The 15,716-nt window shown below is 51.7% G+C and overlaps 5 protein-coding genes across 5 annotated transcripts; 3 read left to right on the forward strand and 2 right to left on the reverse strand.

Moving 5' to 3' along the window:
• Positions 1–1,795: 1,795 nt before the first annotated feature.
• On the forward strand, positions 1,796–2,446 carry BO82DRAFT_423697 (putative quinol monooxygenase; the record flags this gene model as incomplete). The annotated part of the gene is made up of 3 exons (XM_025640258.1): positions 1,796–1,879; positions 1,944–2,080; positions 2,158–2,446. The coding sequence occupies 3 exons, from the start codon at positions 1,796–1,798 to the stop codon at positions 2,309–2,311; spliced, it is 375 nt and encodes a 124-aa protein (XP_025487642.1). The 3' UTR covers positions 2,312–2,446.
• Positions 2,447–2,879: 433 nt separating this feature from the next.
• Positions 2,880–3,704, reverse strand: BO82DRAFT_406193 (uncharacterized protein; the record flags this gene model as incomplete). The annotated part of the gene is made up of 2 exons (XM_025639550.1): positions 2,880–3,233; positions 3,273–3,704. 2 exons carry the CDS (start codon positions 3,702–3,704, stop codon positions 2,880–2,882), a joined length of 786 nt encoding a protein of 261 aa, XP_025487643.1.
• Positions 3,705–4,789: 1,085 nt separating this feature from the next.
• Positions 4,790–6,533, forward strand: BO82DRAFT_293818 (cytochrome P450; the record flags this gene model as incomplete). Its single annotated transcript, XM_025631803.1, has 3 exons — positions 4,790–5,017; positions 5,099–6,304; positions 6,384–6,533. The coding sequence occupies 3 exons, from the start codon at positions 4,790–4,792 to the stop codon at positions 6,531–6,533; spliced, it is 1,584 nt and encodes a 527-aa protein (XP_025487644.1).
• Positions 6,534–6,838: 305 nt separating this feature from the next.
• Positions 6,839–8,191, reverse strand: BO82DRAFT_378028 (alpha/beta hydrolase; the record flags this gene model as incomplete). Its single annotated transcript, XM_025637615.1, has 4 exons — positions 6,839–7,411; positions 7,470–7,561; positions 7,649–7,759; positions 7,831–8,191. 4 exons carry the CDS (start codon positions 8,189–8,191, stop codon positions 6,839–6,841), a joined length of 1,137 nt encoding a protein of 378 aa, XP_025487645.1.
• Positions 8,192–8,589: 398 nt separating this feature from the next.
• BO82DRAFT_386608 (NAD(P)/FAD-dependent oxidoreductase) lies at positions 8,590–15,559 on the forward strand (the record flags this gene model as incomplete). Its single annotated transcript, XM_025638254.1, has 7 exons — positions 8,590–9,184; positions 9,265–9,593; positions 9,647–9,990; positions 10,057–10,204; positions 10,277–10,381; positions 15,036–15,266; positions 15,347–15,559. 7 exons carry the CDS (start codon positions 8,590–8,592, stop codon positions 15,455–15,457), a joined length of 1,863 nt encoding a protein of 620 aa, XP_025487646.1. The 3' UTR covers positions 15,458–15,559.
• Positions 15,560–15,716: the final 157 nt, after the last annotated feature.

Here is a 15,716-nt window from a genome sequence, read left to right on the forward strand (position 1 = left end):
CCAAAAACATACAACAGAAGGGATTCGCTGGTGGTCACCCACCCAACTACTAACCTCCCGGCGTGTGGCTTAAGTACGGCTGAGCGGACGGGAAGCCCTGTTCTCCACACCCTGTGGTCGTATGTGCTTGGCTTAGAACCATTAGTACTTAACAGGAGTCATGTGTTTTGTCTTGCAGCTCGCCGATATCTAATAGACACTATTCTACCTACATTGTGCCTTGATCGATCTCACTTTGACACTATCGGCCGCATTGTTACCAGAGGTTCCAGACACCCCTCGCTCATTCTTGACTTTATTTACCCTAGACTTAGTGGAATTATGCCCACAGGACGATGACTAAGCGGAACCCACTCGTTGGGAAGTACGCACAGTCGCCCGGCTCTTCCGATTTGCTGTATGAGATGTATAACCGCCTCCTGAGGCTGGTCTCGAGAATAAATTCAGCCGGAAGCTTCATGCTCCGGAAACCATCCCGAGCCCCCGTGAGAGAGAGACTGCTATTCCCAATTTTGCGACTAGTAGAATTGAGTTGATCTGGTTCTCCAACCCTGAAGAAACTTTTCTACTCATTGAGACTGGATCGCTCATTAAGGTATTTATCTACACCAGGTGCCACACCGCGGTTGAACCATGGACGAGCTTATCTTGTACTATACCCAACTGAAGGTCTGACACATTCAGCTACTCGCCGACCGCCAACCCTCTCATCGTTTGACATGCTCGGCCAGACGCGAGGAGAACAATACCTCTTTTCTTTCTAAGAACAATACCCTTCCTGGCCTGTGGAGAAGCTATGCGACAAGACATAATCGGAAGAGATTACGGAGTAGACTAGTTGGACTCCGCCCGGCTGCCGGATCCAGTCCCGCTGAGTCAACCCTAGGACGCTGTTGATTAGCTAAGGACTACTCGGTCATTGAACTGATTTATTAATCAGTAGCACTAACTAAAGTTACAAATCACCCTATTACTCGGTATATCCCTCAGAAGTTTTCGGGACGGATAGTCGAGAGCGATCCGTCCCCGCAATCCCGCCTGATCTACTTGGCGGACCTGCTAAGTCAGCGGACAGTATACCTATCTAGTACTGGACTATTTACAACAGCTAGCCAGTGAATCGGTCACTTGGCCTAGATCCATATCGACCCGATGTATCATGTGATACGGGCCTATTTCCCCGTAATGTCACTGTAGGACGCGAACCTTTCAGTATGTGGTTCGGGATCTGACCGCCAATAAGAAAGACTGGTTATTAATCTCCGTCATGCTGGTCCCACTGATTTCCAGAGCATGTACTCCGGAGTATGACCTTATGAGTCCTCGGAGGATCTGATGTGCTTGAAGAAGAAGTCAAGCTAAAGGGAGGTGGGACTAGTATAACATCCAAACCAATCATCAACCACTTTGGGGATACTCGTATCGACTATCCATAGCTGCCAACCATCATCCCGACAACGACAACGACATCATACAACAAAGAAGCGGTCAGCGTGGTGGAACAACACTTTGCACCGAAAAGGGGCTGCATGCATTTTGACGTTGGCTATGAGGTCTGCCTTCTGGCTTCATGTCGTAGCCGGAATGGGCTATTCAGGGGTTGGGTCGAGAGGAAGACCGTCGATTATTCACCTGCTCCTTCCTCGTGTCTATATAAATACAGATAGATCCCTGCACTTTTGCGCTCTTCTCATTCCAACAGCCATCACTCCTCTAACATTTTCTTTTCATCTCTCTCTCTCTCTCTCTCTCTCTCTCTCTTCTTCAGTCTATCCTGAATCTGACCCGATTCAAAATGTCTTTCCAAGTCGCCGATGTTGACAAGAACCTCATCCACGGGGCATTGATTCTGACCCCCAAGCCTGAACATATTGATGAGGTACATTCCATCTATGACCTCCCAGCAGTTCTCACCGACAGTAGTGTTCTGACGCATGGTCCAGATCTGTTCCGAGCTGTCGAAGCTTGCCAAATGGATCGAAGCCAACGAGCCTGGCACTCTCGTCTTCTCGATCGCCCAGGCCCACTCCATCAAGGAGATTGGCGGTGAGGGTCCCACGACCATTGGGGTTACTGTCGTGTAAGTGTTCTTCTTTGGCACGAGAAGAAGTATCCTTTCCAGAGGAGAAGACCGTAGCTTATGCAGATCGCCCATAGGTTTGCGAACCAAGCTGCTGCCGAAGAACACCGGTCTTCCCCCAAACTGCAGGCTTTTATTGCCAAGGGCAAGGAGGAGAATAAGTTGACTGGCCCCCCTGAAATCCGGTCTTTGACTCCCAGCGGTGGATTCCTGCGCAAGCCCCCTCAGTAGGGGCTACTGGAGGTAGATGCCGAGACTTTGGGCCAGGGGTTCTTGTGTTGATGTTCGACTGGTCAATACATACTTAGCTGGATGGGAGAAGCTGAGTATAATCAATCATATTACTGATCGTATATTAAATCGAAAAGGTCCTTCTGCGGCATAATAAACGTATCTTAGAAGCTATATTGGCTCCTATTGATAGCAATATAACGAAACTGTTCATAAATAGTTACACTTAGGCTTTGACTAGTACCTTATTAAGTTTGATATGTATAATCAAGATATCACCATACAAATTGAGGGCACTTTCTCTGTCACATAAATGTATCCATGCTGGCAGTGAGCAGATTTATCCGTTGCTCACTTCAGTTACGCGCAAGAGGTGATGAGTTTGGACAGATAGGTCTACGCGTTTGCGGAGAACAGAGTAAGGGGAGACAAAGAAGCCCGCAAATATGACAAAGCTTGACTCTCCTGGTCTTTTCAAGTCAAGACAAAGGGGTGCCGGGATAACACTACTTTGGACTTTGGACATATCCTGACACAAGAAAATCTACATCGCCTGGTACGCTAGTTCCTAACCCAACAGAGATATCTCATACGGCGCTGTCAGCAACAGGGGCTCGATCGGCGAGACCTGGAGGGCCATGTCCACGCCGCTATACCTGCTCCCGGGAGCCATGCCAATCCAGCCGTCCTCTTTGTGACAGGCCCGAACCGGCCGGATTCGAAGCTGCGAACGATCCAAGGTGTAAACCCGCCGATACGCTTGTTGGATAGTGTGGTAGACTTGCCCAGTGAACATGGCCTTTTCTTCATGAATCCAATCCCCAACCCCGGCGGTAGGCGGATCCGGTCCAAGATACTTTCCCTGCGCCCAGTACGAGATATCGACCCACCAGCCTTTCTTCTTCTCGTGCTGCTGCTGCGGCTGTGTTTGTTTCTGAGCCGCGCCGCTATTTCACAGCACGAACTGGCTCCACCAGCTCTGCAGCCGTTCATGCTGCCGCTCCTGCCCCTGCTCCTGCTGACCCTGCCGGCCATCCAAATCATTCACAACCACCATCACGTAACTGGGCCGGGTGAAGTACTTGCCCAGCACGCGCAACGCCTCAGGGTGCCGTTGGAGCAGCGCCAGCGGCACCGCGATTGTCTCAAAGAACCGCGACCGCGAATGTTCCCACCTGCTCCTGGCAAGGAGGATTACTTCGAATTCCGCGGACGACAGGTAGACGACCGTGTCGGAGGCGTAGCGACGCGTCCGCCAGTCGAACGCCAGCCAAGGGTCTGATTCGTCACTGGGTGGTAGTGTGGCCGTCGGACACGGTTGGAAATACTCGTGCAAGGAGCGCTTGATCAACTTCCGAGAGAGAGTGCGCGCCTCGCGGTTCGCCGCCGTCATCGCGGGCATCACAATCTTCAGCGATGCGGGTTTCATCTCCTTGTAAGCGGGGTCGGAATCGTCGCCGCAGTATAGCTTCCACTGACACTCCTCTGCGGGACAGAGTCTGACCGCGTGGTGCAGACGAGGACTGAACCATGCGAATTCTCAGATGATAATGCGGAGCTCGGGCGGGAGGCGCGAGAAGAGATAGAAGGTTGTTGCGGTGGTAGCAGTTGACAGTGCATGAGCACTGTTATGTCTGTTTTTCTTTCTTTTTTACTGATATACATTCACTTTTCTTCCACTGTCCTCGCGGTGGTACTGACTCAGCTCAAGGCAAAATAATTACCTCAAGAGATCCCTGGCGGGTAATTCTTTTCTGCCAAAGAACCAGATCAATAAGGCAAGATGTATTATCACTAAAATAGGTAGGTATGAAGCGGACTATATATGCTAACATACCATTGAGGGATACCGGAAATTCTAGTTTGAAGAGTAATGTGGATCGATAGAGCTCTGGAAATGAGTTTGTGAGCACGGAGAGAAGAAAGATATAACTTACAATAAACATAAACATATTTTTCAGTCTATGGCATACATAAGCCTTTGTCTGAGGGTGCGCAAAGAGTGCTGGACATTAACTAAAATATATTTGCATTGATTGTTAACCTTTCGTGCAACAGAATAGAGATTTCCAGGTATCACGTCAAGACCTAAGGAACTATACAGTGTTCTACAAATAGAGATCAAGACAACCTACTCCGTATACCTTCTGGATCAATTCAAAGAGTACGGAAGATAGAGGACCAGATTAATTACGAACCGTCCATACTCAAGATTATAGAGCTGGATGCAGGCCGGTGGTGTAACACCCGGTATCGGAAACAACCCGGTCCTGACATGCTATCGGCCCATGTGTGGCCGGGTGCATTCCGGACAGCATCCACCAAGTCTAGTTTGTTGAAAAGAGGTTTTTATCTAGTCAATCCCAAAAATGATTCACCCACATACAACACTTGATGCATGACGTGGAGTGATGATCTTTCATTCCTTCACCAGGTAGACATTTGTATCGAAAACAAAAACAAACCAAGATGATGTCCATGATTCTGGCATGGGCGGATGCACATCCCCGAGTCCGAATTTTAGGCACAATTGTTGTGTGTCTCGCAGTCTCGCTCTACATCCTTCAAGAGCTGCTCAAGCCAGTGGGCAAGCGTCGGGGACCCGGTGGGAAGCGCTACAAGCTGCCGCCGGGCCCGAAGGGGGTCCCGATTCTCGGCAGCCTGCCTCTACTGAAGAATCGCGCCCGTGATGACGACCACAAAGTGGTGAGTTAATTGGGAGATTCCTAGGTTACTTCCAATGCTCCTATCCACGAAAATGACTGACCGACTCTGTCAAACTGAAAGGTCACCGAGATGGCGCAATACGGCGAGATGACGACGCTTCACCTGGGCACCAAGACATGGATCCTCCTGAATAGCAAGCGCGTTGTGGCAGAAATCATCGCCAAGCGCGGCTCTTTGACCAACGGGCGCTCTCCGATGCCCATCTCTAGCGGGATCGTCAGTCGACACGGACGGTCCCTGCTGCTGTCGCCGGAGGAGGGCTGGACGGAGAAGCGCCGGGTGATGCACGCGCTGCTGAGCGGCTCGGCGCTGAAACAGTACGGCGGCTGGCAGGAGCTGGAGAGCACGCAGATGGTGGCTGAGTACCTCTACCAGCCACAGCGCTGGTTCGCACACCACTACCGCTACGCCAACTCGGTTGTCCACCGGATCGCGCTCGGGGAGCGGTTGCACAAATCCAGCCAGGAGCTGGCTGACCTGCAGGACGTAGTGACCCGATTCGTGGGCAGCATCGGCACCAGCTGGATCGACTGGTTCCCGGAGCTGGACCACTGGACTCCGAATTGGGTGCTGCAGCCCTGGCGCCGCTCGTGGGAGAAGCTGGGCCAGTGGAACTACGAGGTCTACCGCTCGTGGTGGGTGCCCGTCCGCCGCCAGGTTGACGCTGGCACCGCCCCGCCTTCGTTCGTCCGCGATGTGCTCCTGCATGAGGACACCAAGTTCACTGGCGACGATCAGGAGGCCATGTATGTGGCCATGCAGCTGATCGAGGCCGGCAGCGACACCACCCGCGAGGTGCTGAATACCTTCGCCATGGCAGCGCTCTGCTACCCGGACAAGTTCCAGAAGGCGCGCGAGGAGGTGGACCGGATTTGTGTCGACAGAGAGACCGGCACACTCCGTCTGCCGTGCCTGGCAGACATGGAAAGCATGCCATATATCTGTGGGGTGATCAAGGAACTGCTGCGGTGGCGGCCGATCTTTGTCTTCACCCCGGATCATTGTCTGACCGCCGATTTGGAGTTCGAGGGGTACTTGTTCCCGGCCGGGGTGGGATTTGTTATTAATGAGGTGCCCGTGGGAAATGAGTGCGAAGATCCCGAGGAGTTCAAGCCGGAACGTTGGCTGGATGGCCATGAGGCAGATGTGGCACATGGCTTGTGGCAGTTTGGCGGAGGGAGGCGCATTTGTGTTGGGTATCGGTTGGCCCAGCGTGGGCTCTTTATCAACCTTGCTAGGCTGGCAATGTGCTTTGATTATGCTGCTGTAAGATCGCCCCCATTCCTATCTTCATGTTGACACCTACGATTGGCTCAGTAGCTGACGTTATGGCGATCTGCGACAGGTCGGGCCGATTAATTCTAGAAAGCTCAATCATCACCTGACGACAGAGCCATTTCCAGTCAAAGTCACAGTTCGTAGTAGTCAACATGCCCGGTTGATTGAAGAGGAGGCGGCGCGGGAAGGTGTTTTGGCCACGGCACAGGGAAAGTGACCTGGACGGATCTGTAAATAACCTGGTTTTTGTATGGTTCTTCTAGCCTTGAGTATCAAATTGTCCCATGAACTTCGAATTTTGAAGTAAATAAGTACAGTCGTTCTGGACATGTGTATATCGTTCCAAGATTCTTTATTGGTAGGTGTAAGCGCCAAGACTGAGTCTAATCGTCTTAGCATATTTGGTATCCTGGCATTTATCTCCGCGCTACAGTAGCTTACTCTCATTTGTAGTATGAGCTAAAAACCAGAATATCACATTCATGTACTGTACCAGGTAACTCAACACTAAGTCACTCAGTTCTACTTCTGAAAGGCATTCACAATCCACCGCGTGACGACCTCAGTAGTGCCCTGGGGCGGCCGATGCGCCATGAAATCCATCAAGGGCGCATCATGGGCCTCGTCGAGAGAGATATGGGCGATCAAATCGACCTGGGTTCGCTGCCGGATTAGCTGCACAAATTGGCCCACGTGGTCGCGGAAGATCTCCTCCTGGCCCGCCGTGACGAGCAGCCCGTCCACCACCAGCTTTAAGTTGTCCCACCATTCGCCTGGAACATCCAACGCCATGCCCCAGCCTTTGCCCTGCGAGATCTCCTTGTGCCAAGGAGTGCGGTCGACGAGATATTGTCCGAACGTGCGGACTACGTAGGGCGATAACACGTCGACGCTGAAGCGCTGGCGGTAGGATGGTGTAGTGAGGTCAAGAGATAAAAGGGGCGAGATGAGGAAGCAGCCTCGGAGACGGCTGGAGTGAGTCCCCACCGAGGAGGTGGTATTGGCGGCGGAAGGGTGATGTGGGTATGGATGCATCAGCGCGGAGAGAACCGAAAGGGAAAGGTGGCCCCCAGCGGAGTCTCCACCAAATATGATCTAGTTTTTGATATTCAATTAGTGTGGATTGGGTAAGAAACTGGAGGCTGTACAATACATCGGATGGTTCGTAGCCATGGTCTAGCAAATGCTGTAGCCCCATAAGAGCTTGTCTCAGTTGCGTAGGATAACGGTGTCCAGGAATAAGTGCTAGAGAGCGCGGGGGACGCATAGAGGCGTTAGAGACAAAATTTGAATCCAGTGCACAGTTCAAGGGGGCAAAGAAAGTCTACTTACAGTACTCTAGTATGCAAACACCGACCTTCAACGAGGCTTTCAAGCAGCTCTTCCTCACATGTGCCATCCAGTCAAGATGGCCATCTGAAAGTGGGAGCACGTATCCTCCTCCTAGAAGAGGTAAGGCTTATTATTACGCTTTCCACTCATAGATTTGAAGGGTGAGAGAGAGGGCCCATTACCGTGGAAGAACAGTATCACTTTATCGGATCGCTTAGGTCCAAGCCAGAGGAGGTGAGTGATCTCGTCCTTCAGTGTGTCAACCCGGTGGCATAATCCGGTACGCTCCGCATTTCGACGGATCCAGGATGTGTAGGTTTGCATTGTAGACGGAACAATTGCCTGAATCTGGTTGGGATGGAGGGAGTCCATGATTGCCCTTGCGCACGCATTCTGAATGCTCGGGCGGAACGGAAGACCTCGAGCTAAAGCTCCAATCGCGGTCTTCAGAATGTTGAATACTATGGCTAGAGGGATCCGGAAGGCAAAGGCAGCTATCAAGTCCACTTTTTGCACGAAAGAAAGCTGCGTCCTGGCTGCCATATTGCGCTTGGAATGAGGTTTTGGTCAATGCGGGGGGGCAAATCATAGGATAAAGCTCCTTGTATTACCTGGCGGTTAAAGCTCTTATTCTTTTATGCTGGCTGTCTTATTGATGAACTCTACAGCCTCTTTGTTAATCACATGTAACAGTAAGTCCACACCTTAGTTCCTGGTTCCCCGCATGGTCGGATCATTCCGAAGCCCATCCGGCCATGATCCGGGGTCGCGTGCGGCCGCGGCTCGAGCCCTAACTATGATACGGCCAAGGCCATCTCGCCATACTATGGTGCCTAAATCGCTGCGCATATATATACAGAGCAGATCTTTAGCACTACCTCCAGTACAAGTCTTTTTCTCTCCGATACAAACATAAGCGTATCAGTTTTGCCGTATTCAACATGGCTTCTAAAGAACCCCTGTCCCCCCGATCCCCCGAAATACCATCCTACAGCCAAATTGCCTGCATTGGCACTGGACTGTCAGCAGTCGCTCTAGGCGCCACCTTGAAGCGATGGTACGATTTCGACGATATCCGTTTCTTTGATCGACATCCCGTTAGCGGGGGAACATGGTACATCAATTCCTACCCTGGATGCGGCTGCGACGTGCCCAGCGCTCTGTACAGTTACTCCTTCGAGTTGAACGCCAACTGGACCAAGATGCTGCCTTCCAATCAAGAGATCAAGCAATATCATGACTCTGTTCTGGACAAGTATCACCTCCGTGAGAAGATGACTCTCTCCACCGAAGTCACCCAATGCGTGTGGAGAGACGATGCGGCTCGATGGCTTCTCTACTTACGGGACATCAGGACGGGCCATGAATTCACCCACGAATGCCAGATCCTATTCTCTGCCAGTGGCCAACTGGTAAAGCCTCGTCGCTGCGAGATTCCTGGATCAGAGGAGTTCCGTGGTGCTCTCTTCCACTCCGCCCGATGGGACCATAGTGTTAGCTTGGATGGGAAGAAGGTGATTGTCATTGGGAACGGCTGTAAGGCAACACTCGTCAGGAACACAAGAGCATTTCCAAGGCCTCCTGCTAATTTCTTTTGCTTGTTTTGATGTGCACAGGCACAGCGGCTCAGATTGTGCCCGCCATCGCTGGCGACGTGGGGTCACTGACGCAAATCGTTCGATCTAAACACTGGGTCTCCCCAACGCATAATTTCGCATATCCACCCCTCCTGCAATGGATCTTCCGTTACATCCCCTGCACTATGAGGTTGCATCGCCTGCACATCTTTCTCGCAGCGGAAAGTGACTACTTTCTCTTCCCTATGACCAAAGCAGCAGCCCGATTGCGAGCGCAGCGCAGAACAAAACTGGAGAAGTACATGCGGGACACTGCCCCGGCTAAGTATCATGACCTGCTAATTCCAGACTTCGATGTCGGCTGCAAGGTGCGTGTCCATCAGTAGCAAAGCTATACTATAACTAATCTCATACCATGCAGCGGCGCATTATCGACTGCGGTTATCTTGATTGTCTACACAACGACAAAATCACGTTAACCAATGCCCAAATCGACAAGATCATCCCCGAAGGTATCCAGACAAAGCAGGGAAATATAATTGCTGCAGATGTGATTGTGCTTGCCACTGGCTTCGAGACCAACACCTTTGCCCCGTACATGAACATCGTCGGTCGCAACGAGGTGAGCCTGAGCGAACACTGGGCCCAGTATGGCGGTCCGTCCGCATACAATTGCTCCGTCATAAGCGGATTTCCGAATTTCTTTCTGTTGCTTGGACCGAATGCGGCCACGGGCCATACTTCAGCGTTGATGGCTGCGGAGAAGTGCGTATTGTCCTTCTTATCCTCATCTTCAATGGTTTCTTTTCTAACATTGCACCGATCGGGCAGCTCTATCAATTATGCTCTTCGGATCCTGAAACCCGTCTTGAGCGGCTCTGCCTCGGCTGTGGAAATCAAGCAGGAAGCCGAAAGAGGTTATGTGTACTGGGTGCAGGAGGCACTGCGAAGGCGGGTGTGGAACGCTGGTTGTGTCTCGGTAAGTGTGCTCTGCCTACGTTACCTTGTGCCCCTGGATGTGTCTGACAACTTACCTTCATCTTTGAAATAGTGGTACCTAAACGAATCCAAGTGGAATTCGATGTCTTATCCTTGGACGCAGGCCCATTTCTGGTGGCGCAGCTTGCTCCCCACGTGGTCGGATTGGCAGATTAAAGTAGGGCGGCCTTTGACTCCCTGCGATTTTTTTACTTACTGACAGGAGCTGTGATATAGTGGCAGAGGACAATCGGTCCGAAAAAACGGACAGGTTCGCGGATCCTGCTTTTGATTCTCCTTGTAGCTCTTCTCGGGGTGTCGAGGCGGTATTTGCAGCTGATTCCGTTCGACCTCGTCAAAGAATTGGGCGCTTGATTTGTTGTGACGCGTAAATCTAAGGAATGCAATTGCTTTTATATTCACTTTCATCGTGCGTGGAATTGCTGTGCATAGTTGTAAAATCTGTTCATGTAGTTGCATTATATATTGAGGGAGCGACCCCATAATCAATAAACGGAAGCCCTCAACCATGGATCAGTAAAGCAGAAAATAAGTTTACTAATCAAGGAGTAGTCCTGCGATCATTCACAGTCCCAGGAAAACCTCGATGTAATCGAAGGCCAACACAAATTAGCTTGAGAAACAGAGGACTGAGTTGATCCCCCCCGCACGAACTGGTTTTTCCAAGTGGGGCGCGCTTTCTGCATTCCGCGCCGCGCCGCGGTTCTCGGCACCTCCCCTGACTGACGTACTGATGCTTATATCCTTCCCCAGCCCCGCAATCCAACCCCAAACCGAACTGAAAGACAACAGCGCGGCTCAATCCGCCTCCTGTCATCGACTCAGCGCTTGTGCTTCGTCTTTTGTTTACCTGCAGCATGCCTCCCAAGACAGGCGGAGTCAACAAGCCGCAACGCGCTTCGCGTCGGAAGATCGCGCTCGCCTGCGATGTTTGCCGAGAGAAGAAGACTCGGTGCGATGGCGTGAAACCCACATGTGGTCCATGCTTACGACGTCCCCATGGCGCTCGCGAGTGCGTGTATACAATGGATAGCGCTAGAACCGCGAGTCAAGACGAGTAAGTTGTAATTCTTGACACTACACGTGCTGTTGCTGAAAGAGCGTCCCACGTGGCTCAGGTACATGCGCGCCCTGCATTCACGGATTCAGGAACTTGAGAATGCCTGTGCTCGAGCTGGGGTGTCATTATCTGCAATGGGAGAAGGTGTTTCAGGCGTGAATCCTCCAACAGGACAACAACATCATGTGCACCAGTCTCCAGGCTCATCGCAAGAGGTTGGAGGGGCACCGGGAAGCACCGACTGGCTGGGCAATACAGATCAACCCAATTGTGCCCTTCAAGATGTACAATCTACCGCCAATGTGAATGAGACAGTACAATATCACAATCCACGAGAAACGGTCGCTTCGGAAGCCCCCAGTTCTGCATCGCCGCATTACGAAAGCCCTGGTCATGTTACGGGCATGGGCCAGATATCCGCGCCGGACGGATTTTCGCGTACGCCTGTATCTGTACCCGCTAAAGAGTACTATGGGTCCCCCTCCACTGCCTCACTCATGCGCTTCGCGCGGATGACCCTACCCCCACGTTCATCAGGGACGATTGGCGCAGACTCGGGAGGCACTCCTACTTATGGATTCCAGGAGTCTCCGAATACCTGCTATCGACCCGATGACTATACACTACCCCCTCGTGCGGTGGCTGACCAGCTACTTGAATGCTACTGGGACCGGGTAGCTTGCATATACCCCTTCTTTGACCGGCCCAATTTTGAAATGGCGTACCAGAACCTCTGGAAATCCGAGAAAGAGCCCATGAATCAACTGTCGAAACTTAACATCGGGCTGGGTGGGCAGTTCGATTCGGGTCCCAGGTCGATAGTGTTTCATGCAGCTTTGAACGCCATGTTCGCGCTGGCCTGTCATTTTGCGGAGATCCCAATTCAAGAACGAGAGTCAACTGCCCACTCGTTCTTTCTGCGCAGCAAACGATTTATTGGTCTAGACATTCTGGAGCATAACACGATCGGGGTAGTCCAGACGCTTCTGCTCACCGCCCTATACCTACAGAGCACTCCGTACCCCAGTCGATGCTGGAATGCGATCGGCTTGGCATGTCGAATAGCGCAGGGGCTGGGCCTGCACAAAAATGACAGTCGCTTTCCCTGCACTTCGTTGGAAGGCGATGTACGCCGGCGAACATGGCATGGCTGTGTAATGCTCGACATGTAAGTGGCCCCCACTCCATCCTTAACCCACACGTCCTCCCTGACGGCATGTGTTGCATCTAGTCTAGTCAGCATGACACATGGCCGACCCAGCATGACTAGTCATCTTGCCTTTCTTTCACTGCCGCGTCCGTTAGACGCTTCTTTCTCCCCTGAACGCGAAGCAGCACGATCGGAAATGAGCTTCTATGGTGCGTCAATTCAACTACATCAGATTCTCGGCAAGATCCTCTCCGATGTGTATCGTACATGGAATAGCCAATTGGAGGAGGACTCTACCCCATCCATTCTCTCGAAAGACTTGAACATAGATAATGTGATCGAGCTGGAGAAACAGCTTCTTATCTACAAGGCTGGTCTACCACCATATCTCAATTGGACTGCACTAGGGTCGACATGTGGCGCCACAGAGCCTTCCCCGATCCTAGAACGACAGCGGAATGTCCTCCACGTACGGTGAGCGAAACAGAATTCCCCGAGTCCTTCCTGTCCCAAGTTTCTGATGTACAGTGTGCAGGTACTGTCATATCCGCCTCCTGCTATACCGACGTATCTTCACTCAGTGCTACTCAGAAGTAGCCCCACACAGTTCTCATAGAGATGAGAGTGGTCCTGGCCGTGTCTCGGCCACGAAAGATACCGACAATGCACTTTACTCCTGCATTGCGGATACATGTGCCGAGACCTGCCTTTTAACTGCTGTTGATCTTATTCAAGCGGTCTACGACACCTGCTGGACTGCCTTTACAGGTGCATGGTGGTACAATGGTTTCTGTAAGACGACTCCTCATTTCTTCCTTCCCTTTCTCCCTTCCTGATTGAAACTGTGTGATATAGATACAACCACCGCTGCACTCGTCTTGGTCATGTCCTACTCGATGCCATCGCTGTTGCAGTCGGTAGGCCCCTCCCTGATCGAAGAAAGCTGGGCCAAATGTGAAAGGATCCTTGGCGACATGGCGACCTACAGCCATTCGGCGCGAACCTCTCTCCACTTCCTGCGGACCACCTATAACCAAGTCGCTAGCCGCTGTCAGCCATCTCCTCAACCAAGTGTGACTGCAGCCGCCGACACAAGTAGAATTGCTGCAGAGCCTTGCACTGCCACTATCCATCGAGATGCGGACTTGCCTGGCTCGGAGCAATTACCAGGGAGCTCTTTGACTTCGACCCTGCCTTCATACTCGGCCGATGACAATCTGAGTGCAGAAAACCTTGGTCTCTTTTCGTGGGTGGATATCCCAGACTTGCCGCCGTGGCTGGGGAGTAGCGAATTCTGGTCGGGAGACCCAAGCAAATGAAATTGTTATGGCAGCGCTCAGCATTGACCTTCTTCACCCGTCGCCGGGTTGACACCGTCACAGTACACGGTTACAAAGAACCGGAAAGTTCCCGGGCGGGTAATTTGTTTGTCTCCGGTAACTATCGGTATTCATGTGGTATTGCTTCCTCTTCCTCCGCTTTCGTGCCTTGATCTCGGATCCGGGGCAATCCCCCCCAGATCTCACTGTGGATCATTTATATTGGGAAGAAAGAAGACCCCCATGGTCTATACCATCACTGCAAACAACAAATCTCAGTTATGTGTGATCTTCGCCTGACGATTGAGACATGATTATTTCCGAAAGAAAATTCCTCCCGCGCGAGGGATTGTACATTGATCCGATCATCACGGGCCTGCGCAACACAATTCTGCATCCGATCTTTAGCATCCCTGTCTGGTGCGTTGTGCAGAAGGCAAGGATAGCGTCGCCTCTCTATACGCAACTCGCTCAATACCTCGCCATGGCCAGTGTCTTCCTTTGGCTCAACACGTTTCTCAGTAGGCAAAGCCGAAACAACTGGACCATCGATGATACCTGGAATGATGACTGGACGAAAGAAATTGTGGTGGTCACTGGGGGTAGTGGCGGGCTGGGGGCCGGGGTCGCTCAGCGCTTGGCGGCACTCGGAGCCCGTGTCGTGGTTGTCGATATTATCCCTTTGACTTACGTGCCCGGTCAGTGATTTCTCATTAGTGGGCCTGGACCGGGAATTTTCACTAGAAGACGTGCTAACCGATGCAAATCGCTATGGTTTACGGAAACCAACAGAGAACGACCGTATTACCTATTATCAATGCGATCTGAGTGATGAGAGTGAGATTGCATTCCTTTGTGAGACGATTCGGTCTGAAGTTGGCGATCCATCTGTCTTGGGTGAGTGAAAGCCAGAAAGCCACAAGCAGGAAGAGGTAGGGTTTTAGCTGACATTGTTCCGAATATAGTCAACAATGCTGGCCTCTCACGCGGTCAAACCGTAGCCGAAGGGACGTACCATGATACCAGCATCACCTTGAAGACGAACCTCCTCGCCCCGTTCCTACTGACCAAGGAATTCCTTCCCGGCATGATCCGCCGCCAGCATGGCCATATTATTAACGTCTCATCAATGAGTGCATATATACCTCCAGCGGGGCTGGCAGATTACGCGGCTTCAAAGGCCGGATTGATCGCGTTCCATGAGGTATATACTGTCTATTATGTTTTACCCCCGGGATAGACCCGGCACCCACTCTTGTCCGCCAACTAACTCTCCCCAAAGTGTCTATCTCAAGAGCTCAAATTTCGCCACAATGCTCCCAAAATCCGAACTTCGCTGCTGGTCCTGAGCTTTACCAAGACGCCGATGTTTAAGGGGGAAACCAATCAATCCCATTTCTTCATGCCCTTGTTGCATGCGGACACAGTGGTGGATGCGATTGTCGACACTCTGGTCAGTGGGTTGAGCCGGACCATCTTCTTACCTGGGATCTTTCGGCTCTTTGCTGGATTTGTAAGCATCGATCCATAGTTCCATCTCCGGTTCTTGTATGCGGGACGTGTTGATACTGATTCTGGGTTAATGCGAAACAGCGAGGTGCACCGGAATGGCTCCAGAGTTTCATCCTGGATCGCTCACAATCGTTGGCGGTGGACTTCAAAGGCCGGCAGAAGATCGATCCGGTCGCGGGGAAGCTTGTCTAGGGTCGATGATATCATTTCCAGGGAGTAGCGGGTGTGGATTGGAGATTCTGTAGCTATGATGTATTGTGTTGAGTTGTACTCCGCAGACGGGGCCAATTCCGGCTACGGAACGTTCGGCAGCGCCCGGGCGGCGGCCGGAACGCACCCGATATACACATACACCCTAGATTGACTCTAATAAGAAGACCCCATGTCACTTGCCTTGAGGTAGTGTTCTCAATCATCTTCATCACCACCTGTCGTGATCGAATGATTTATA

This window comes from Aspergillus uvarum (assembly GCF_003184745.1).
Source record: "Aspergillus uvarum CBS 121591 unplaced genomic scaffold BO82scaffold_68, whole genome shotgun sequence".
Taxonomy (NCBI): Eukaryota; Fungi; Ascomycota; class Eurotiomycetes; order Eurotiales; family Aspergillaceae; genus Aspergillus; species Aspergillus uvarum.